The sequence below is a fragment of the Pristiophorus japonicus genome, chromosome 3 (assembly GCF_044704955.1).
Source record: "Pristiophorus japonicus isolate sPriJap1 chromosome 3, sPriJap1.hap1, whole genome shotgun sequence".
Classification (NCBI taxonomy): Eukaryota; Metazoa; Chordata; class Chondrichthyes; family Pristiophoridae; genus Pristiophorus; species Pristiophorus japonicus.
In genome coordinates this window covers 142,041,731-142,065,202 of record NC_091979.1, presented here as the reverse complement: position 1 = coordinate 142,065,202, position 23,472 = coordinate 142,041,731, and the positions used below count along the sequence as shown (strand labels likewise).

Sequence of the window (23,472 nt, the reverse complement as noted above, 5' to 3'; positions counted from 1 at the left end):
GGTATATGTGCATTGGCAGCTTAAGAGAACAATTTATGGTGGGTGAGGGGTTGAAGCTGCAGCTTCATGAACAATTTTATTAAACCTCTTGCTGTAAAAGCTTCCAGCAACAGCCATCTCACAATCTCAACAAACATAAGCAGCTTCTAACACAATGGCCCAGATTTTGCAATCAGCGGCAAACAAACGGCACTCAGCGTTCATTACGCTTGCAGCTTTTAGTGAGCTTTTGTGTGGCAACCTGCAGTCATTGGGAGTCCAAAACAACGCAGTGCCCTCTACAGGGGATCTGGGACTTGTGTGAACAGGCCAAACAACAGCATGGCTCTTCAACCAATTAGATTGAAGAATCCTTACTGAGGCACACGGCGTCTAAATCAGGAAGTGTAAGTTAGAATATTTAATTCAAAGTAAAATCATGCACAGAAAGTGAAAGAGGGGGAAAGAAAGATGTGATTAAGAGAGTGAGATAAAGAAGACAAAAAATGTGTTATTTTAATTGTTTTAGAATCTCCAACAATATTTAAAATCTGAAGGAATGAGACTCCATACTTGCAAAAGTAAATTTTCAGTGCCGGAGAGATTGTTTGGACAAGCCCCAACTTTTTTCTGGTGTCTTTAGTGGATATCTAGTGGGTAAGTAGCACAATTTCACACCCTTCATGTTTTTTTAATGCGGAGTCTCTCGGTGAGGTACTGGTGTAGCGAAGCGTGTGGAAAAGCGTTTAACTGCGCATATGCCTACTCTAGAAGTTGCTGTCCAATTTAATCCATAATAATGGTGAGCACTGATAGCTTCACTGATATTCTTACTGCAAAATGTGGGCCAACAGCTTTTCTAATTTTTATAAATGATTATGAAATAATTTCAACTTTAAGTTGTAACAGGGAAGATCACAAAATTAAATTCTGGTCTTACAAGAAGTTTTAATTTGATTTTGGCAGTGACAGTGGGAGAAATGCATTTTGGTTCGTGGGACACTGGCACCAGTACTGGTGTAAGAGGGAGCAGTTCTGTCTGGGATGGGCTCCACTTAGACCGTGCTGGGACTAGGGTCCTGGCGAATCGAATAACTAGGGCTATAGAGAGGGCTTTAAACTAATTAGTGGGGGGTGGGTAGAGGGAGGGTTCAGGTGAGCAAAAATGTCAAAAGTCAAAGAATGAGAGGGCAATAGAGCAGGGTAGCACCGGGGGAAATGAAAACCAGAGCATGACAGGAAGGAACAGAATATATAAACATCAAAGTGAATCAGAAAGTGGGGTCAAAGCAGGAAAAAAAATGGTTAAAAAAACAACATTTAAAGCTCTTTATCTGAATGCACGCAGCATTCATAACAAAATAGATGAGTTGACGGCACAAACAGATACAAATGGGTATGATCTGATAGCCATTACAGAGACGTGGTTGCAAGGTGACTAAGGCTGGGAACTAAATATTCAGGGTTTTTTGACAATTCAGAAGGACAGACAGAAAGGAAATGGAGGTGCGGGAGCTCTGTTAATAAAGGATGAGATCAGTGTGTTAGTGAGAAATGATATTGACTCAGAAGATCAAGATGTTGAATCAGTTTGAGTGGCGATAAGGAATAATAAGGGGAAAAAGTCACTAGTGGTCGTAGTCTATAGGCCCCCTAACAGTGGCTACACTATTGGACAGAGTATAAATCAAGAAATAATGGAGGCAGGTAAAAAAGGAACAGATATAATCATGGGTGAATTTAAGCTACATATTGATTGGACAAAGCAAATTGGCCAGGGTAGCCCTGAGGAAGAGTTCATAGAGTGTTTCCGGGATAGTTTCCTTGAACAGTACATTGCGGAACCAACCAGGGAGCAGGCTATCTTAGATCTGGTACTGTGTAATCAGACAGGATTAATAAACAATCTCCTAGTAAAGGATCCTCTAGGAATGAGTGACCATAACATGGTTGAATTTCAAATTCAGTTGGAGAATGAGAAAGTTGGATCTTAAACCAGTGTCCTAAGCTTAAATGCAGGAAACTACAAAGGTATGAAGGCAGAGTTGGCTAAAGTGGACTAGGAAAATAAATTGGGACAGTTGATGAGCAGTGGCAGACATTTAAGGAGATATTTCATAACTCTCAACAAAAATATATCCAATGAGAAGGAAAGACTGTCAGAGAAGAGATAACCATCCGTGGCTAACTAAGGAAATAAGGAATGGTATCAAATTGAAAACAAGGGCATACAATGTGGCCAAGACTAGTGGGGGGACAGAGGATTGGGAAACTTTTAAAAGCCAGCAAAGAACAAATAAAAAAATAATAGAGAGGGAAGATAGATTATGAAAGTATCGAAATATAAAAACAGATAGTAAGAGTTTCGACAGGCACATAAAAAGGAAAGAGTGGCTAAAGTAAATGTTGGTCCCCTAGAGGATGAGACTGGGGAATTAATAATGGGGAACAGGAAAATGGCAGAGACTTTGAACAAATATTTTGCATCGGTCTTCACAGTAGAAGACACTAAAAACATTCCAATAGTGGATAATCAAGGGGCTAGAGGGAGGGAGGAACTTAATACAATCACTAAAGAAGTAGTACTCGGTAAAATAATGGGACTAAAGATGGACAAGTCCCCTGGACCCAATGGCTTGCATCCTAGGGTCCTAAAAGAAGTGGCTACAGAGATAGTGGATGCATTGGTTGTAATCTACCAAAATTCCCTGGATTCTGGGGAGGTCCCAGCGGATTAGAAAACCACAAATGTAACACCCCTACTTAAAAACGAAGGCAGACATAAAGCAGGAAATTATAGACCGGTCAGCCTAACATCGGTCATTGTGAAAATGCTGGAGTTCATTATTAAGAAAGCAGTAGTAGGACATTTGGAAAAGCATAATTCAATCAAGCAGAGTCAGCATGGATTTATGAAAGGGAAATCATGTTTGACAAATTTACTGGAGTTCTTTGAGGATGTAACGAGGATGGTGGATAAGGGGATCCAGTGGGTGTGCTGTATTTGGATTTCCAGAAATCATTCGATAAGGTGCCATATAAAAGGTTACTGCACAAGATAAAAGCTCACAGGGTTGGGGGTAATATATTAGCATGGATAGAGGATTGGCTAACTAACAGAAAACAGAGAGTCGGGATAAACGGGTCATATTCTGGTTGGCAAACAGTAACTAGTGGGGTGCCACAACTGGGGCCTCAACTATTTACAATCTATATTAATGACTTGGATGAAGGGACCGAGTGTAACACAGCCAAGTTTGCTGATGATACAAAGATGGATGGGAAAGCAAATTGTAAAGAGGATAGAAAAAATCTGCAGAGAGATATAGACAGGCTAAGTGAATGGGCAAAAATTTGGCAGATGGAATACAATGTGGGAAAATGTGAGGTTATCCACTTTGGCAGAAAAAAAAATAGAAAACCAAATTATAATTTAAATGGAGAAAAATTGCAAAGTGCTGCAGTACAGAGGGATCTTGGGGTCCTTGAGCATGAAGCACAAAAAGTTACAGGTACAGCACGTAATCCGGAAGGCAAATAGAATGTTGGCCTTTATTGCAAGGGGATAGAGTATAAAAGCAGAGAAGTTCTGCTACAGCTGTACAGGGTATTGGTGAGACCACACCTTGAATACTGCGTACAGTTTTAGTCTCTGTTTTTAAGGAAGAATATACTTGCATTGGAGGCTGTTCAGAGAAGGTTCACTAGGTTGATTCCGGAGATGAGGGGTTTGACATGAAGATAGGTTAAGTAGGTTGGGCCGATACTCATTGGAGTTCAGAAGAATGAGAGATGATCTTATCGAAACATATGATAATGATGGGGCTTGACAAGGTGGATGTAGTGAGGATATTTCCACTCATAGGGGAAACTAAAACTAGGGGACATAGGGCCCAATTTTGGCCATGACTTGCATCAATTTTCTAGGAGTAAGTTGTTTTTCTGGCGTAAGTTAAAAAATGCCGTTTTCCCCCCAAAATTTGCTCCAGAGTAAGTCAGTTAGGTATGATTTTTTTTGAGGTCAGTTTTTTTTTCAAAAGGGGGCATTCCCAGACACTTACGACAGTTTTGGACATGTATGTCACTTTGGCCAGCAAAAACTTACTCCAAATGCACTTCGGTCAGCGTATGTGGCCATCTCTGAAAAACCTTGTGGGCAGTGAAGAAAAAGCAGTGCACAATAGGACAGGGATAGGGGAGGGAAGGGAACTGTTGAGGACCTCAACAACCAAGCACCAAACATTAAGGAAACCATTAAAATACAATTAAAAAATAAGTAAATCCTATCTTATCTTTAAAGTCAGCCCGGGAAAGGCAGCGGGCTGGCCTGTGCGTGAGGCCATTCGGCCTGGGATAGGGGAGGGAAGATGCGCACCGGAGAAGTCACAGCTGCTGGGCCTGGGCGTCTCACGGCTGTGGGGGGGGAGGCCCGCTGTGCGACCGGAGGAATCACAGCTCCTGGGTCTGGAAGTATCGCGGGGCGGTGGGGGGGGGGGGGGGGTCGGGGGTCGTCGAGCGACCGGAGGAATCACAGCTCGAGGGTCTGGAAGTCTCATCTCTAACCACCGCCCCCCCAAAAACTCTCCTCCTCCTCCCCCCTCCCCCCACCTCCTCAAAACTCTCCTCCTCCCCCCACCTCCTCAAAACTCTCCTCCTCCTCCCCAAAACTCTCCTCCTCCTCTTCCCCCCCAAAACTCTCCTCCTCCTCCTCCCCCCTCCCAAAACTCTCCTCCTCCCCCCTCCCAAAACTCTCCTCCTCCCCCCTCCCAAAACTCTCCTCCTCCCCCTACCTCCTCAAAACTCTCCTCCTCCCTCCACCTCCTCAAAACTCTCCTCCTCCCTCCATCTCCTCAAAACTCTCCTCCTCCCGCCCACCTCCTCAAAACTCTCCTCCTCCCCCCACCTCCTCAAAACTCTCCTCCTCCTCCTCCCCAAAACTCTCCTCCTCCTCTTCCCCCCCAAAACTCTCCTCCTCCTCCCCCCTCCCAAAACTCTCCTCCTCCCTCCTCCCAAAACTCTCCTCCTCCCCCCTCCCAAAACTCTCCTCCTCCCCCTACCTCCTCAAAACTCTCCTCTTCCCTCCACCTCCTCAAAACTCTCCTCCTCCCCCCACCTCCTCAAAACTCTCCTCCTCCTCCCCAAAACTCTCCTCCTCCTCTTCCCCCCAAAACTCTCCTCCTCCTCCCCCCTCCCAAAACTCTCCTCCTCCCCCCTCCCAAAACTCTCCTCCTCCCCCCTCCCAAAACTCTCCTCCTCCCCCTACCTCCTCAAAACTCTCCTCCTCCCTCCACCTCCTCAAAACTCTCCTCCTCCCTCCATCTCCTCAAAACTCTCCTTCTCCCGCCCACCTCCTCAAAACTCTCCTCCTCCCCCCACCTCCTCAAAACTCTCCTCCTCCTCCCCAAAACTCTCCTCCTCCTCTTCCCCCCCAAAACTCTCCTCCTCCTCCCCCCTCCCAAAACTCTCCTCCTCCCTCCTCCCAAAACTCTCCTCCTCCCCCCTCCCAAAACTCTCCTCCTCCCCCTACCTCCTCAAAACTCTCCTCCTCCCTCCACCTCCTCAAAACTCTCCTCCTCCCTCCATCTCCTCAAAACTCTCCTCCTCCCTCCACCTCCTCAAAACTCTCCTCCACCCCCCACCTCCTCAAAACTCTCCTCCTCCTCCCCAAAACTCTCCTCCTCCTCTTCCCCCCCAAAACTCTCCTCCTCCCCCTACCTCCTCAAAACTCTCTTCCTCCCTCCACCTCCTCAAAACTCTCCTCCTCCCTCCACCTCCTCAAAACTCTCCTCCTCCCGCCCACCTCTTCAAAACTCTCCTCCCCCACCTCCTCAAAACTCTCCTCCTCCCCCACCTCCTCAAAACTCTCCTCCTCCTTCCCCCCCAAAAACTCTCCTCCTCCTTCCCCCCCCAAAAACTCTCTTCCTCCTTCCCCCCCAAAAACTCTCCTCCTCCTTCCCCCCCAAAACTCTCTTCCTCCTCCCCCCCAAAAACTCTCCTCCTCCTTCCCCCCCCAAAACTCTCTTCCTCCTCCCCCCCCCAAAACTTTCTTCCTCCTCCCCCCCAAAACTCTCCTCCTCCTCCCCCCCCCCAAAAACTCTCCTCCTCCTCCCCCCCCAAAACTCTCCTCCTCCTCCTCCCCCCAAAAAAATCTCCTCCTCCTCCTCCCCCCCAAAAAAAACTCTCCTCCTCCTCCCCCCCAAAAAAAAAACTCTCCTCCTCCTCCCCCCCTAAAACTCTCCTCCTCTTCCCCCCCCTAAAACTCTCCTTCTCCAACTGAGGGGCAAACAACAAACCAGTTTGAGTTCTACTTTATAAAGGTAGTAAACATATTCAGGCTGAATTTTAATTCTAATCAAAAATCTCAAGCACAGCCACACAAGCACAGCCACTAAATAAAAAATAAAAACAAAGTCCTACCTCGCCTGGAAACTCAGCGGGCCGGCCGGCCGGTGCAGGAGGCCACTTGGCCGGGGATAGGGTGCGGTGAGATCGGGTGTCCCTTCGGCCTGGGATAGGGGCTGCGAGCATCAGGTCCTGCTCATAGCCCACAGGACGCACTGGGAGGGCAGGAGCATGCACGCAGCCCTCACTGAGCATGCGTGCAGATGCCGGCAGCGCTTTCTGTGCTGGCCTGTTTCTCCGCCCCTCCCCCCACCTTCAGTCTCCACACCACGCCACGACTCCGGGGACTCCGAAGAGCAGCCAGGATGGGCCCCCTTTTATTCCAGCGCGCAAAGTCGGCGTGCTGAAAAAAGGGGTTGGGCAATGTTGGACCCATAGTCTTAGAATAAGGGGCCGCCCATTAAAAACTGAGATGAGGAGGAATTTCTTCTCTCAGAGGGTTGTAAATCTATGGAATTCTTTGCCCCAGAGAGCTACGGAGGCTGGGTCATTGAATATATTTAAGGCGGAGATTGTCAGATTTTTGAGCGATAAGGGAATAAAAGGTTATGGGGAGTGGGCAGGGAAGTGGAATTGAATCCATGATCAGATCAGCCATGATCTTATTAAATGGTGGAGCAGGCTCAAGGGGTCAAACGGCCTGCTCCTGCTCCTATTTCTTACAGAGCTGCTTTAAGCTATAAATATATTATAGGAAACAGGGAAGATGTTTAAAAAAGTTTCCTACGCCATAGAAACAATTGTTTTCTTAATTCAGAGGGTACTTGCCCTTGACAAGGTCCACAATCCCAAGAAACCCCTATAAACCTGTCATAATGAAATTTTTACCAGAATAATGCTGTACGTCACACATCGATCATCCCTGTAGGGTGTCTGCTGTTGGTTTTTTTTAAACTGTTAAATATATTTTTAAAAGTCTAACTTTTTTTTTAAGTTTAATTTGAAATTGTGTGTTTTTCTCTGCATCTAAAAGCTTATTCGTTTTTATAAATTCAAACAAAATGGTTTAATGACATCACCGTATTAGACGACAACGAACAGTAGAAAATTAGAATTGTTGTAGTTTTAAGAAGTATGAATTTTTAACCAGCTATGGGTGTTCAGTAACAATGCAGAGCTTTCCATTCCAACTCACGATTAAACAAAGGACTATGTTTTGTTCTCCAAACCTCATGTGCAGCATTTGATGCGACGAAAACCAATAACAATGATAAGATACTGTGATGCAGAATTGAGAAATCCTATCAGCTGGTAGTCAACTTGACATCCTTTTCGATCCTAGGGATCTCTGACTCGAAAGTTTGATGCTAGCTGGATACTGAACATTTTCGTTTCAAAAGTGCTGAAGAGCAGAAAGGATGTTGTTCCACAGTAGCTGCTAAAGGAAGCCTATCTCTGAGCTACAGCAATATGGGGACATATTTTGACTTGTCTCCTTTGATGGCAAAGGTAACACTTACAAGGGGTTAGCACGAGGCAAAATACAACAGAAAATAAATACTTTACAAAAGAAAATTGCAATGTATTTAAATTAGACATAAAAAGATGAAAGAATCATTAATGGATATAAATATCATAAATAATAAAGGTACTTGGAATTGATAATTCACCAGGTCCGGGTAGGCCAGGATACTTAAGGAGATTTGTGATGAAATAACAGAGGCACTAACCACAAATTACCACATTTCTTGGGAAACATCAATTATACTAAACAACTAGAGGTTTGTACGTGTAACACCACTGTTCAAAAAAAGGGGACATGGATTAGCAAGGTAACGATAGAACAGTTAGTCTCACCTTGGAAGAAGGAAAACTGCTGGAGATCATAAGAAAATACTACTGGTCAAAAAAAAATGCAACATTACTCAAGCACAGGTCATGCTTAACTAATCTAATCAAATTCTTCAAGGAAATTACTGAATAGATAGACAAATGGAATGCACTGAATGTGATTTATTTGGGCTTTTCAAAAGCATTTGTCAAATGAGAGACTTGTTGCAAAGTTACAGTTCAGGTATTATTTTAAAACTAAAATGGTAGCATAGAAGTAAATGAATATTTCTTGTATTGGCAAAATGTTATGTGCTCTCTGAATTTAAGTTTGGGATCTCTTGTTTGCATATAAATAACCTGTTTTCAACATGGGCATGGAGGGGTAAATATCAAAATTTGCTAATGACATCAAATTAATGGCATGACAAACTGAGCAGAAAGCTGCAGGAAGACATAGACAAGTTAGGGAATTGGACAGGTGCGAGGCAAATTTAGTTCAAAATATGTAAGTATGAAATAACATATAGAAACATAGAAAATAGGTGCAGGAGTAGGCCATTCGGCCCTTCGAGCCTGTACCGCCATTCAATAAGATCATGGCTGATCATTCAACCTCAGTACCCCTTTCCTGCTTTCTCTTCACACCCCTTGATCCCTTTGGCTGTAAGGGCCATATCTAACTCCCTTTTGAATATATCTAATGAACTAGCCTCAACAACTTTCTGCGGTAGAGAATTCCACAGGTTAGCCACTCTCTGAGTGAAAAAGTTTCTCCTCATCTCGGTCCTAAATGGCTTACCCCTATTCTTAAACTGTGACCCCTGGTTCCGGAACTCCCCAGCAACGGGAACATTCTTCCTGCATCTAAGCTGTCCAATCCAGTCAGAATTTTATATGTTTCTATGAGATCTCCTCTTATTCTTCTAAACTCCAGTGGATACAAGCCCAGTTGATCCAGTCTCTCCTCATATGTTAGTCCTGCCATCCTGAAAATCAGTCTGGTGAACCCTCAATAGTAAGAACGTCCTTCCTCAGATTAGGAGACCAAAACTGAACACGATATTCTACGTGTGGCCTCACTAAGGCTCTGTACAACTGCAGTAAGACCTCCCTGCTCCTATACTCAAATCCCCTAGCTATGAAGGCCAACATGCCATTTGACTTCTTCACCGCCTGCTGTACCTGCACACCAACCTTCAATGACTGATGTACCATGACACCCAGGTCTCGTTGCACCTCCCCTTTTACTAATCTGTCACCATTCAGATAATATTCGGTCTTCCTGTTTTTGTCACCAAAGTGGATAACCTCACATTTATCCACATTATACTGCATCTGCCATGCATTTGCCCACACACCTAACCTGTCCAAGTCACCCTGCAGCCTCTTAGCATCTTCCTCACAGCTCACACCGCCACCCAGCTTAGTGTCATCTGCATATTATGGTGAAAAGACAGAAAATGGAAATATAACCTAAATAGTAAAATTTTCAATAGGGCATTAAGAATAGACAGATCTAGCAGTACAGATGCACAGATCTTTAAAGAGCCGGACTGCAGCTGGAAAACATCATAAATGGGAATCTGGGGTTTATATATAGGAGCATCAAACACAAAAGCAAGGAGGTACTGACAAACCTGTACAAAATATTGGTTAAGACATAGTTGGAGCATTGTGTGCACCCCATTACAGAAATTACATTGGAGCCTCACATAAATTGCAACATAGATACAGCTGGGTACCAAGGGTAATTATGACGAGAGACTTGAAAAACAAAGATGGGGATTGATCAGGGGGTCAGCGGACACGATGAGTGGCAGGTCGGATGGGAAAATATATATTTTTTGATAACATGTCGGGACCCCGCCGCCATGCGCCTTTTCCAAATGTCAGGTCTGCCAACGCTGAGCAGATCCAACATGCAGTGGTGGGGGAGGCATTTCAGGTCATTATGACCGTGTTAACAGTCCATTAAGAACCATTTTGAACTTATCTTCAGAGTTTACCAGGTCGCCCACAGGGTCTGCACTGCTTGGGGATCACATCAGGTAAGCACGTCAGGAGTTGAAAGACCATGGAATCAACTCATTACTTGACAGATGCAAATATGTTATAAAAGCTGCCATCTCACAGCTTTTCACTTTCCAAGCTCAGAAGCTTGCTTATTGTATTTGGAAGACAGATTGAGCTTTATGCATGTTGCAAGTCTTTGGAGTAATCTCTCTATCCAGTATCACCTCATTGGAACAACCTCTCTCGTCAATGACAGATCGCTTCTGTCATCTCAAGTTCACCTGCCATCTATTACATCAACATCAGTGCCCGTGAAACTATCTCGCCTTGGTCCTCAGAATCCCACTACGATCAGCCCCACCACCAACAGCACCAGGCACACCAGCAGCACCAAAAACAACACCAATCTTCTTTGCAATCAACTGATGCTGCACAGGACACAGGGCATCAACAGCTGACCACATTGCTGCCTAGGATGCCAGGGTTGGCCTCAGCATGGCCCGATTTACTTCACTCGATGCTGCACACCCTGGCTACCACATGATGCACTAGGTTGGCATCACCCCACACCAACACCATAAAGCACCCCTACAATGCCTAAGGCATTCCTTTCACACTCATCGCCATTGTGGGGGATACCGTTATGTCTCACCATTCACTGCAACTCACTAAGCCACTTCCAAAGGTGCACACATACCTGTACAAGAACGCAAAGTGTTCAAAATAAAGGTTTCAATGTTTGATACCACATTATCAGAAACTTTACATAAAACACCGAAGTGTGTTATTAGTTGGTATGATTAGACTAGGATGAGGGTGAGTGTGAGGAGTGGCTAGTGAGGTGGGAAAATGATGGGTGGAGGTGCAAGGTAAGTTGGTTTGAGTAAGGATGTGCAGGAGTAGGGTAGGGAAGGCAGAGTGATGGGGATGTGATGAATGGCACAGCAGGATGAGGTTGAGTGTGGCTTTGCAGTAATGTTTTGTTATCGACTGTGATCATTGAAAGGTTTGTACCACTGCAGCCTGGTCCTCCTGACGACATCCCAGCTTGTGTCCTCCTGTGCAATGTACAACTAGGCTACGTCGGTCTCCTGGGGCGGTCTCTACCACCCATTGGAGGGAGAGAGACCTTCCCTGCGTTCTGTGACTCCCTCCATAAGCACAACCGTCAAACTTAATTTGCGCATGGCCCCTTTAAGGAAATCGGCTGATTACGTGTCATCAAATGACATCATCAGACCCACTTCTTTCAATTGGCTGGGAAACGCGCAGGCCCAATCAGGAGAAAATAATTTTAGACAGCGGGCTGGTGCCGGCAGCAAGGCCAGGACCTTCCAATGACATTACCTGCCATGAACCGCCAAGGTTGGTAAAATCCAGTTCTAAGACTTCATTCATTAGAGCAGAGAAGGTGGGAGGTGGGGGGTGGGGGGCGGGGAATAGAAGTATTCAAAAGGTTTGAGAAAGTAAATAGTGAAAGATTATTTCCAACTGTCGGTGAATCAGAAGGAGCATAAATTAAGGATTAGTAATAAAAATGTAAAAAAGGGAGATTAGGATAAATGTTTCCAAACAAGCGGTTATTCGATTATGAACTGCATCACCACACATGGCTATTGAAGCAAAATTAATCATGATATTTAAGAGGGAGTTAAAGGAAAAATATTAAAGCGCATGAGGAAAGAATGGAGAAATGAGATTTAAATAAATAGCTCTGATATGGAGCTAACATTGTTTCAGGTCTCTATGCTGAAATTTCTGTAATTCTATAGAAAGTAGTTTGTTTTTTCTGTTTCTATTTATTTCAGGCTTTCTTCTATTCTTCTTTTCTATTTCCAGGCCACGTGTAAAGAACACTTCTCAACGGTGTGCACATCATTTTGTACCCTCCACAGTTCTACGTACTGTTATCTGGACTTGAAGCATTGAAAAGAAGCACACAAGATGACTATTTTGTTCACCAAATCAGCCCATATTCTTAAGAACATATTGAGCATTAAATACCTTGCACAAATCTTGAGTACAGTAGTTATGTCAGGGTACAGTTATTTCAAAGAAATGGCTTTACCATTAATTTTAGGAGTAGGAATGCATCCAGAAATACAGCTTGAAATGGGAATCCCTAAATTTATTGGAGAGCAGCAGCTGAGAGGGCAGAGAGCCACAGATGGACCAAACACGTAGAGGGAATACCATGCTAGTTTATTTAAAATAATACTGTAGTAAATTTATATTCTATATTGAATGCCTAGTGTATGTAACCACAATGTAACACCACTATTACTGTATACTCTCAACCTAGATGCACTCCTTGACCACAAGGGGTGAACTTGTGGGAGACACTCCTTAGCTGAGCACACAGGTATTAAAAGGGAGGTCCCACGCAGGGTCATCGTCTTTGGAGTCCTGTGAATAAAGAGTTAAGGTCACAGAGTGACCTTGTCCCCAGAATGTGCCTCGTGTGATTTCATGCTGTAGAGTAAGGGTTTTACATTGGCGATGAGAAACGGGAATTCACAGCCCACGAGAATGGCCACCGGTAGCACAGAGGAACGGTACTGTGTTGGGGAAGACTGGGACGGTTTTGTCAAGAGGCTTCTGCAAAGGTTCGTTACGAAAGAATGGCTGGGGGATGCAGCGGTCGACAAACGAAGGGCTCATCTTTTGACCAGCTGCGGACCAAAGACATACGCGCTCATGAAGGATTTACTAGCACCCGATAAGCAGCCGGACAAAACCTTTGAAGAACTTAGCAAATTGATCGGGGAGCACCTCAAACCGGCGAGAAGCATACATATGGCCCGACACAGATTCTACACCCACCGACGTCGTGAAGGACAGAGCATACCGGACTTCGTAGCGGGCCTCCGGTGTTTGGCCAGCCTCTGCAAGTTCACAGACGCCTGCAGGGGGGAGATGCTAAGGGACTTCTTTATCGAGGGCATCGGTCATGCAGGAATTTTCCGCAAATTAATTGAGACCAAGGATTTGACCTTGGAAGCGGCGGCGTTGATGGCTCAAACTTTCATGGCGGGGGAGGAAGAGACGAAAATAATACATGCGCGCAATTCTGCCTCTAACGCAGCGATGGATCAGGGAGTCAACATCATCAATGCGACTCAGAGCCCCGCAGGCAGACAGGGGCAGTCCGACACTCACCAGGCAGCAATAGACCCTAGAGTAGGACTTCAACAGAGGCAATGGCAGGCTGAACAGACATTCACGCCATCACAGTGGACAATGCGGCCCGGGATGGGGCCACTGACACCCATTAATAGGGTACTTAAGAGCAGTCAAAGGGACAGTCTGCGCGGAATGCCTGGCCATAGTCTCTTTGTTCCCAACAATGGAAACTTTAACTCATGCTGGAGGTGTGGGGGAAAGCACTCAGCTAGATCTTGCAGATTTCAACAGTTTGTCTGCAGGAAGTGCAATTTCAGTGGCCACTTAACTCGAATGTGCAGGAAGTCTGCTACCAGACTAATATATGAGGCGGATGGACCAGAAGAGGATTCTTTGAGGTAGGATGACTTTTGGAGCGAATCGATGGACGCTGAGGTTCAGCGGGTCCATGTGGCGAATATTCACAGTTCATACACCAGAACGCCACCAATGATGATGAGGGTTTTATTAAACGGTATCCCTGTATGCATGGAGCTGGACACTGGGGCCAGTCAGTCACTCATGGGCGTTCAACAATTTGAGAAGCTATGGCCACTTAAAGTCACTCGACCCAAATTAGCACGTATTGAGACACAATTACGGACTTACACTAAATAAATCATTCCGGTGCTAGGCAGTGCAATGTTGGCTGTCACACACAACAGGTTAATGAATCGGCTGCCGCTCTGGATTGTCCCGGGCAATGGTCCCGCACTGTTGGGGAGGAGCTGGTTAGCCGAGATGAACTGGAAATGGGGGGGATGTTCACGCAATGTCATCTGTGGAGCGAAGTTCGTGCTCACAAGTCCTACAACAATTTGATTCACTATTCCAACCTGGCGTCGGGACTTTCAAAGGCACTAAAGTAGTGATACACATCACACCGAATGCCAGGCCAGTGCACCACAAAGCCAGAGCGGTGCCATTTGTGATGCGGGAAAAGATTGAGAGCAAATTGGACCGGCTGTTGAGAGAGGGCATCATCTCGCCTGTTGAATTCAACGACTGGGTGAGCCCCATCGTTCCCGTCCTAAAAGCAGATGGCTCTGTCAGGATCTGTGGCGACGACAAGGCCACCACCAAGATCAATACCCGCTCCCGAGAGGGGAGGATCTCTTCGCCACGCTGGCAGGTGGCAAGCTGTTCACCAAGTTGGACCTCACTTCAGCCTATATGACCCAGGAACTGGCCGATGAATCTAAACTACTGACCACCATCACCACGCACAAGGGACTGTTCGTTTATAACAGGTGCCCGTTTCGCATTCGATCAGCGGCCGCGATTTTTCAACGAAACATGGAAAGCCTGCTTCAATCCATTCCTGGAACAATCGTATTCCAGGACGACATCCTCATCACGGGTCGAGACACCGAGGAACACCTCCACAACCTGGAGGAGGTGCTACGCCGACTGGACCAGGTAGGCCTGCGACTCAAGAAGGCTAAAGGTGTGTTCTTCGCTCCTGGAGGTTGAGTTTCTGGGCAGAAGGGTTGCTGCAGATGGGATTCGGCCCACCGAATCCAAAAAACAGAGGCGATTCGACGAGCACCCAGGCTCTGCAACACATCGGAGTTGCGTTCATTCCTGGGACTGTTGAACTATTTCGGGAACTTTCTGCCAAACCTGAGCACGTTGTTGGAGCCGTTACAGGTGCTCCTGCGTAAGGGTTGCGATTGGTTTTGGGGGGACTGTCAGAAATGGGCTTTTGATCGGGCACAAAACCTACTTTGTTCAAACAAGCTGTTGACCCTGTATGACCTCTGTAAAAAATTGGTTCTGACATGTGATGCATCGTCCTATGGGGTTGGGTGCGTGTTGCAGCAGGGCAATGCTGAGGGTCAACTACAACCTTGGCTTCTGCCTCCGGTCCCTCTCTCAAGCAGAACGGGGATATGGGATGGTCGAGAAGAAAGCGCTTGCATGTGTCTATGGTGTAAAAAAAATGCATCAGTAGCTCTTTGGTAGGAAGTTTGAATTAGATACGGACCACAAGCCAATAACATCCCTGCTGTCAGACAGCAAAGCTATCAATGCCAATGCATCAGCTCGTATACAGCGATGGGCTCTCACGCTGGCTGCTTATGACTACTCCATCCGGCACCGGCCCAGCACTGAAAATTGCACTGACGCACTCAGCAGGCTTCCACTGGCCACCACTGAGGGGGCAGCGGAGCAAAGCACCAAGATGGTCATGGCTGTCGATGCCTTTGACAGCGCAGGCTCCCCCATCACAGCCCGCCAGATCAAAATCTGGACAAACAGAGATCCCCTCCTATCCCTGATTAAGAAATGCGTCCTGACTGGGGATTGGGCACCCGCACATGGAGCATGCCCTGAGGAGGTCAGGCCGTTCCACAGACGGATGGATGAGCTCTCCATCCAAGCCGACTGCCTACTATGGGGCAGCCGGCTAGTTATGCTCCAGAAGGGCTGGGAGGCATTCATCAGGAAACTCCACAGCGAGCACCCAGGCATTGTGCTGATGAAGGCCATTGCCCGGTCACACGTTTGGTGACCTGGAATTGATTCAGACCTGGAACACTGTGTTCGCAGGTGCACGACATGTGCCCAGCTGGGTAATGCCCCCAGGGAGGCCCCGCTCAGCCCGTAGTCCTGGCACACCAGGCATGGTTACACATTCATGTTGACTACACGGGCCCGTTCAAGGGTAAGATGTTCCTTATTATGGTAGATGCATACTCGAAATGGATCGAGTACATCATTCTGAATTCATGCACGTCATCCACCACCGTGGAAAGCCTACGTGCGATCTTTGCAACCCATGGCTTGCCGGACATCCTGGTTAGTGATAATGGCCCATGTTTCACAAGCTACGAATTATGAGAGTTTATGTCAGGCAATGGCATCAACCACGTCAGGACAGTGCCATTCAAGCCGGCCTCCAATGGCCAGGCGTAACGTGCGGTCTAAATCATTAAGCAAGGTATGCTCAGGATTCAAGGGCCCTCCCTACAATGCCGCCTATTGCGTCTCCTGCTGGCCTATAGATCCCGACCGCACTCGCTCACGGGGGTCCCACCCGCAGAGCTACTAATGAAACGGACACTCAAAACTTGGTTGTCCCTCATTCACCCAGTCCTGACTGACATAGTTGAGGGCAAGCACAAGTCACAAAACGAGTACCATGACCGTAATTCGAGAGGGAGATGTATAAAAATAAATGATCCTGTATTCGTCCTCAATCACGCCATGGGGCCCAAATGGCTTGAGGGCACTGTAATTGACAAAGAGGGGAATAGGGTCATCATAGTAAAACTCAACAATGGCCAGATATGCCGTAAGCATCTGGACCAAGTGAAAAAAAGGTTCAGCCTCAACACGGGGGAACCTGAAGAAGACCATGAGATGGAGCTCACAACACCGCCAGTGAACGAGCAACATGAGCAATCAGAAGAATGCACAGTCCCTGCGGTCAGCCCGGACAGGCCGGAATCACCATAGGTGACAGACACTCACGTCAGTGTCCAACAACCAGAGCCTCCAACTGCGGCGCTCCACGAGAGAGCATAGACCACCTGAAAGACTAAACCTATGATCCCAATAAGACTTTGGGGGCGGGGGGGGGGGGGAGGGGCGGAGGTGATGTCATGTATGTAACCACAATGTAACACCACTGTATTACTGTATACTCTTAACCTAGATGCACACCTTGACCACAGGGTGTCACTCTTTACCTGATCACACAGGTATAAAAAGGGAGGTCCCACGCAGGGTCATCGTCTTTGGAGTCCTGTGAATAAAGAGTTAAGGTCACAGAGTGACCTTGTCCCTAGATTGTGCCTCGTGTGGTTTTATGCTGTAGAGTAAGGACTTTACAGCCTACACCTCCAATTCCACTTTATAATAGCATTTGTAGGATTTGGCCGGTGCCAACATCAGTGTGTGTATGGGCCGGAAGGATTTTTGGACTTTTAAAATGGATCTGTACCCTTCTAAAATGGAGATGCTCATGGGCTGCGTCTCAAAATGGAGTTTGGACTTCAAAAGGACTGATTTTTGATTTCTGTGAAGTATAGCAGGAGCTGTTTGTCTTTTGGGTTGCCATGGGACCAGTCTCAACGCTGACGTCATGAAAGGCAGAGAGAGGTCATTTCATTTCGAACTTTATGTGATTTGTGGAAAAACACCTTTTGTCCATGGGGCCGGGATGTCTGGATGGACAATGAGGTTTGCAGACCAAATGTAATACCTCTGGACTCTTTCAATGAAGGAGCAGTCAAGAACTCAACAAACAGTTCGCACTTCGAGAACTGCTCATTTACAGAAATGGCCTACCATTGCTTCCATCGAGATGACCAATCCAGGACAGAGACGTCACCAGGAAGACCAACTAGCATCTCTGCGACCATGGTAACCAGGAATCACCCAGCCAGTTTTGTGTATTATATGGGTTATAAAGATGCTGAACTTTGGGGGATTCAGTGGCTTACTTTGCTCCACCATCTGGAACGGGGTTCCCCGTGTGGCTACGCGTCCGTCAACTCTCCAGGAACGCCCGAAGTGAGTATCTCGCCATACCGCCTGAACGTAACTCGCTAGGCCTCACCGCATGCCTCTGTTAGGCACGGTTTTGTCTTCAGAGTCGAATGGACCCAGGATCGCGTGAATCAATGACAAGGGCTGGAAATTATATCCAGTATACACCTCTGGAAATCCCCAAGACTGCCAGTGTGTTTGACTGCTGAGGAACTGCAAGTGTCCAAGATGCAGGCTAATACGTGTGTGTGTGTGGGGAGGCTTCCAAGTGTGGGTTCTGATCAAGTCGGGAGAGGGGTTTAGTTAGAAGGGTTTACATTATCTAGGCTTAGATTCTGGGAAGGGGGTTGGTTTGGCGTAACCGACAGGGTGGGTATTTAGTCTCAGGTTTTAAGCTAGTGTCCACAGTCATCTACTCTTTAAGCTGTAAGCGAGAGGAGTAGGGGTTGTCGTTTTGTGTGAGTGTAATAAAAGGAATCGATCTTTGACCAACCTAAACCATTTTGTTTTGTCTGAGTCAATTATAATCTATGGGGGGCTTGTGGTTCATGGCATAATTCGGAAAACCAACCGGGTGGCATCCGCTCACGGTCGGGTTACACAATAATCCCGCTGGGGACGCTGCGCATTAGGCATACCCGCTAATCGACGGGCTAGGCAGGAACTATTAGCAAAAGCTCCTGGCGCCCAAAGGGAAAGAACCTGAACCAGGGAGTTTTAAAGCACAGGTCAGCTCAAGGGAGAGTCATAGAGACACGGGACACACATAACACCCTACACATTTAACAAAGTTTATTTCTGCAGTATATAAATTCTATTGCAGATTTGGAAATATAGAAAGGCATGATACCTTGCCCACCAGAAAATTTGGGCATACGTTGTCCATGACTTTATGACCATCGGGTCTGTAAAGTGTGAGTAGTGTGTGCCCGAAGCTCAGATATCCATTTCTGGTGGGGATTGCAAAGTTGGAAAATTACCACTTGACCGGTTCAGGACAAATTTCCCTCCCAAAATTAAAAAAAAGGTACAAGGTACATGGAGCATCAATAATGAAAAACAATACATTTGCAAGTAAAGGGCAATTAGCAAAATACTAAAGTTTTAAGTAGTTTTTAAATTTGCTTTATGCATTTTTTTTTTAATTAGATCAATATATTGAAGAAAATGTCCATGTTACTTACTGAATCAAATTTTTAAATAGTTACAATAACATTGACTCTCATTGTGCAAAGTTGTTGATAGGGAAAACTAATTGCATTAAATTGCTGAACATTGATTTTTTTTTTCCCCTCTCCCCGAGCATAATCAGTGTAACCTTATACTGACCTCAGGTTCTTGCTCATGATGTTGTATAGGTACCATGCTGACCATCACAGCAGTTCCCAGAACTGTTAACAGGGCCATTTTGTGATCCGACACCTTGGCCTTTTGCCATACAACTGCCTGAAATATGATGGCAGAGAATCAAATTCTTATTACTAAATTTAGGTTTGTTTAGATCAAGTCATATGCAGGTTCATTTAATTACAAGACTCCAGAAAGGCTTTCTGTACTAAACATATATACTAGTTTCACTGTACACACATATATACTGTATAATATATAACCATGCAAAGTTTATCCCAGCACTGTGTTATGATACAATTAACAGGAAATTCTGCATAGAGCACAAGGCAGCACTTCAGCAATAGCAACACCCATGTGCTCACTGACCTATATTGGCTCTCGATCCGGCAATGCCAAAATTGTAAAATTCTCATGATTGTTTTTTCAAATCCCTCCAAGATCTCTGCACTCCTCCAATTCTGGCCTCTTGCGCATCCCTGACTTTAATTGCTCAACTATTGGCGGCCGTGCTTTCAGTTGCCTAGGCCTTAAGCTCTGGAATTCTCTGCCTAAACCTCTCGGCCTCTCCTCCTTTAAGACATTCCTTAAAACCTACCTCTTGTCATCTGTTCTAATATTTCCTTATGTAACGTATCAAATCTTGTTTGATAACGCTCCTGTGAAGCACCTTGGGATGTTTTACTATGTTAAAGGCGCTATATAAACGCAAGTTATTGTTATAGTAGATTAAGGAGATTCAGAATATTAAGACAATCAAGATCTTTTTCCCTCACACGTCAAGGATTAGTCAGATTCATAATAATTTAGAGCCAATTATAAAATTCAACTAAAATCCAGGTATTTGACAGATATTGCCTCTTGATTCTGTATGTATTTAAAGTGGTTGTCTTACATATATAGTTTCATAATACTGTATCATCTATGTGTCTGATAGATTTACAGAATCATCTGGACTGTAGGAAACAAAATGGCACAATAATAATCCATTAACTCAAAAGATAACTATATGTAAAATCTGTTAGCAAGCATCAATGAGTTTCTAGAATTTTAAAGTGAAAGCAGTTCAGATCTTGGAACTGTGCACAATTTCTGACTACAGTGATAAAAGCAGTATTGTGACAACGTAATGTCTGTACAAAATGGGATAACGTCATTCACACACTCTGGTATTTACAAGCCGCTGAGGACCACGTGGCATTTACTCAATGAAGGGGCCTCTCTTGAGGAAAACATAACCAGGAAAGCATAAATAGCTTTGATTTGTGCACAAGGTTAAAATGTATTCTTACAGGATACCAGAATTAGGTTACTGGTTCAATGTGAAACTAAAATTACACTGTAAACTGGGACTTCCTTGAACTTTTACAAACCAGAGTGTAAGTAATGACCTCTTCACTCAGCCTCCAAAAATGTTATGCAAGGTAATAAATATGGTACAAGTATTTGAATGTTCACATTACAACTATTTTTGTACATGGGAGGAAAGAGAAAATTATATCACATAACAGAAAGTGATCAATTCAACAAAACTTAGAAAAAAATTGTTCAAAGAAGTATGCTTGAGGACCATACAGCTCATATTAGTGCATTTCGATATAAGATAATTCTATGTAAAATATATAGACATCCTTATGTATAATTTCATAATGCAAACTATTTCCAATGTTACAAAAGGAAGCTACTTTGTCCGTCTTTATTGCTGGCTTCTACTCGAGCTGAATAATTCAGATTTTATATAATAATGGCAAAAAGATTGCGCAGATCTATACACATACACATCCATGGCAACAAAAGGAATCATTTTGTTAAAAGGTTAATCAGTGAAATTCATTGGATTTAATTTGACAACGTCCCAAATAGTAAGATGTAACTTTGAAACCTGAACATCAAAATACATGATACAAGATCTGCAGAGAACTGCTGAACGACAGCTTTGGAATGAAGTAAGGATTTCTAATTAAAAGTTTTATCATGTGAATATTCTCTCTGAAACCATTTCAAGAGAGATTACATCAAAAGTGTTGATGTTTTGAAAACTATTCTTTTTTAAAAAAAGTAAATGTTATCTATTGAATCCCTAAATTGAAGGGCTAACTAAGCACATGTTGCCAAGAAACGTTAGTAATTTACCTCAGTCGGCATTTACAACCGGTTGACATTTGTGCAATGTCATCGTGACCGAATGAATGATTTATTTCCCACTGGGATCAATTTATTTCTAATACCAGTAACTCACCAGAAATGCACCTCCGCTTCACAATGCTTGTTGGTTATCATCATCAATGCATGAAAAGCACCCTTAAAGTTATCAGATCTATTTAGCAGATAATTTTTTCATAAATCAAAATTCAGTTTATAACAAGGAACACAGAAAACATATCTCAAACGGTGTTTCTGGGGCTTCAGGAGTAGTATTAGCAATCGTCCTTCCGATCATTCTAGAATATTCTGTTTTGGAATACACACCCAATTTATGGAACAGACCAAACTAAAAATGTAAAGAAGACAGAAAAGACAGCAAAATTTGCTCCTGGCAACTTTGCTATTCAAATGCTTTGGTCTTCACTTTGCTTTCTCAGTGCCCCTAATAGAACAGTGTTGCTTGCTAGTGATCTACCCATGTCCAGAATAGAGAATGGCACAATCTACAGGAATGCTTGGGTAGATAGCAAATTTGTTTTGGCTTCTAGAATAATACTGCTCTGGCACTCTAGCAAATTAATCAAACAATCCAACAAGAAAGGTTGTACAATGCTGCAGGAAAAACAAATGAACAAGCTATATCGTACAATTAATCAGAATTTCCAATTTTAAACATCTAAATAAAATTGGTGTTTTTGGCTTTACCACATAGAATTACATAGGGGGAAAATTCCTCCCCTTAGCGCCATGGCACTAATGTGGTGTCAGGAGTTATAACGCCAACTGCTGTCGAATCCAGCGCCATACGCCAAATCCGCACCCTCCTGTAGCACTGCCAGTAACAGAGATCGCTGGGGTCTTCAACGCCAGGGAGATTGTGACAACAGTGAGTGCACAATGCTCACTGAATGCTCAATCTCCCAAATTGATTATAGCCACTTACCTCACCGCCTGGAATAAACACCGACAGGGAGAGCTGGCGTGCAGGGACATTATTTAAAGGTATCAGCCCCAACCACTCGCACCTAACAGGTTAATGAAGTTTCAGTGCCTGTGTGTGAGTTCCTGATAATTGATATCAGGAGCATTTCGGCCAGTAGAAAAGGGCAACATGTATTCTTGAATGATTCAACCTACACTTATTAAAGGTCGTGAGGGCTGTACTGGCTGTCCGTCCCCTTCGTTCCCCAGGATCTATGGTGGAGGGAGTGAGAAAGACGGGAACAGGTACGCAGAGGGAGGAAGATGAAGAAGAGGAAGAGGAAGAAGATTGGAACAGGAGTGGGGGAGGAGGCAGCCGGACAATTGGGCTTCCGGATGGATGGTCTGTGATGTGGTGTGCCATCTCCCTCCATATAGTGCAGCAGAATTGTGGTGAGGGCCTCCTGCCAGTTGATGGGTACAGGACTGCCCACCTTTTTCTCCACCGCTAAAACCAATCCCTCCCAAGCTTCATGGGAAAACCTGCGGGCTCTCTCCCTGGGGTGGCCATCTGCCATCAGGATTTGTAAATAAGTGCTCCTTCTCCTTGTCCTTCTTATGGTTGTTGGGGCATCTGCATACCCAACAATGCTGAGAATGAGGTTCTGCAGCATCAATGAACCTGCCCTTTAAGTAGTGAAAAAAGCCTAAGGCAATCATGAGTTGCGTTTAGACTGCATCCGATATTGGACCAGCCTTTAAGTGTAACACCAATGAACTTGGGTTTTTAGACTTGATTTAAGACTCCAAGCATTTTATTGAGCAATGAGGATGAATTTTGCATGCAGTCTAGAGCACTGTTGCCTGGCGCTAATTCACCATCTTTGTCCCAATACCACCCATTCCCTGGCAATATGAATTTTTAGCCCATAGAGTCTGCAGCACAAAAACACACCATTTGGTCCAAATGGAGCATAAGTATTGTAATGTTTATGCATTATCATAGGCAGTCCCTCGGAGTCGAGGATGACTTGTTTCCACTCTAAAAGGGAGTTCTCAGGTGACTGAGAAGTCCAATGTGGGACCTACAGTCTCTGTTACAGGTGGGGCAGACAGTGGTTGAAGGAAAGGGTGGTTGGGGAGCCTGGGTTGATGCACGCTCTTTCCGCTGTCTACTCTTGGTTTCTGCTTGTTCTCGGCAATGGGACTCGAGGTGCTCAGCGCCCTCCCGGA

At 45.0% G+C, this 23,472-nt stretch overlaps 1 protein-coding gene across 5 annotated transcripts in view; it reads right to left on the bottom strand.

Moving 5' to 3' along the window:
* Positions 1-23,472, bottom strand: part of pms1 (PMS1 homolog 1, mismatch repair system component) — a 153,156-nt gene that overhangs the window by 58,572 nt on the left and 71,112 nt on the right. For all 5 annotated transcript variants that reach the window (XM_070875861.1, XM_070875864.1, XM_070875865.1 and 2 more), the window contains one exon: positions 19,156-19,272. In XM_070875861.1, the coding sequence (XP_070731962.1) occupies positions 19,156-19,272 (117 nt within the window). The remainder of the gene's footprint in view (positions 1-19,155; positions 19,273-23,472) is intronic.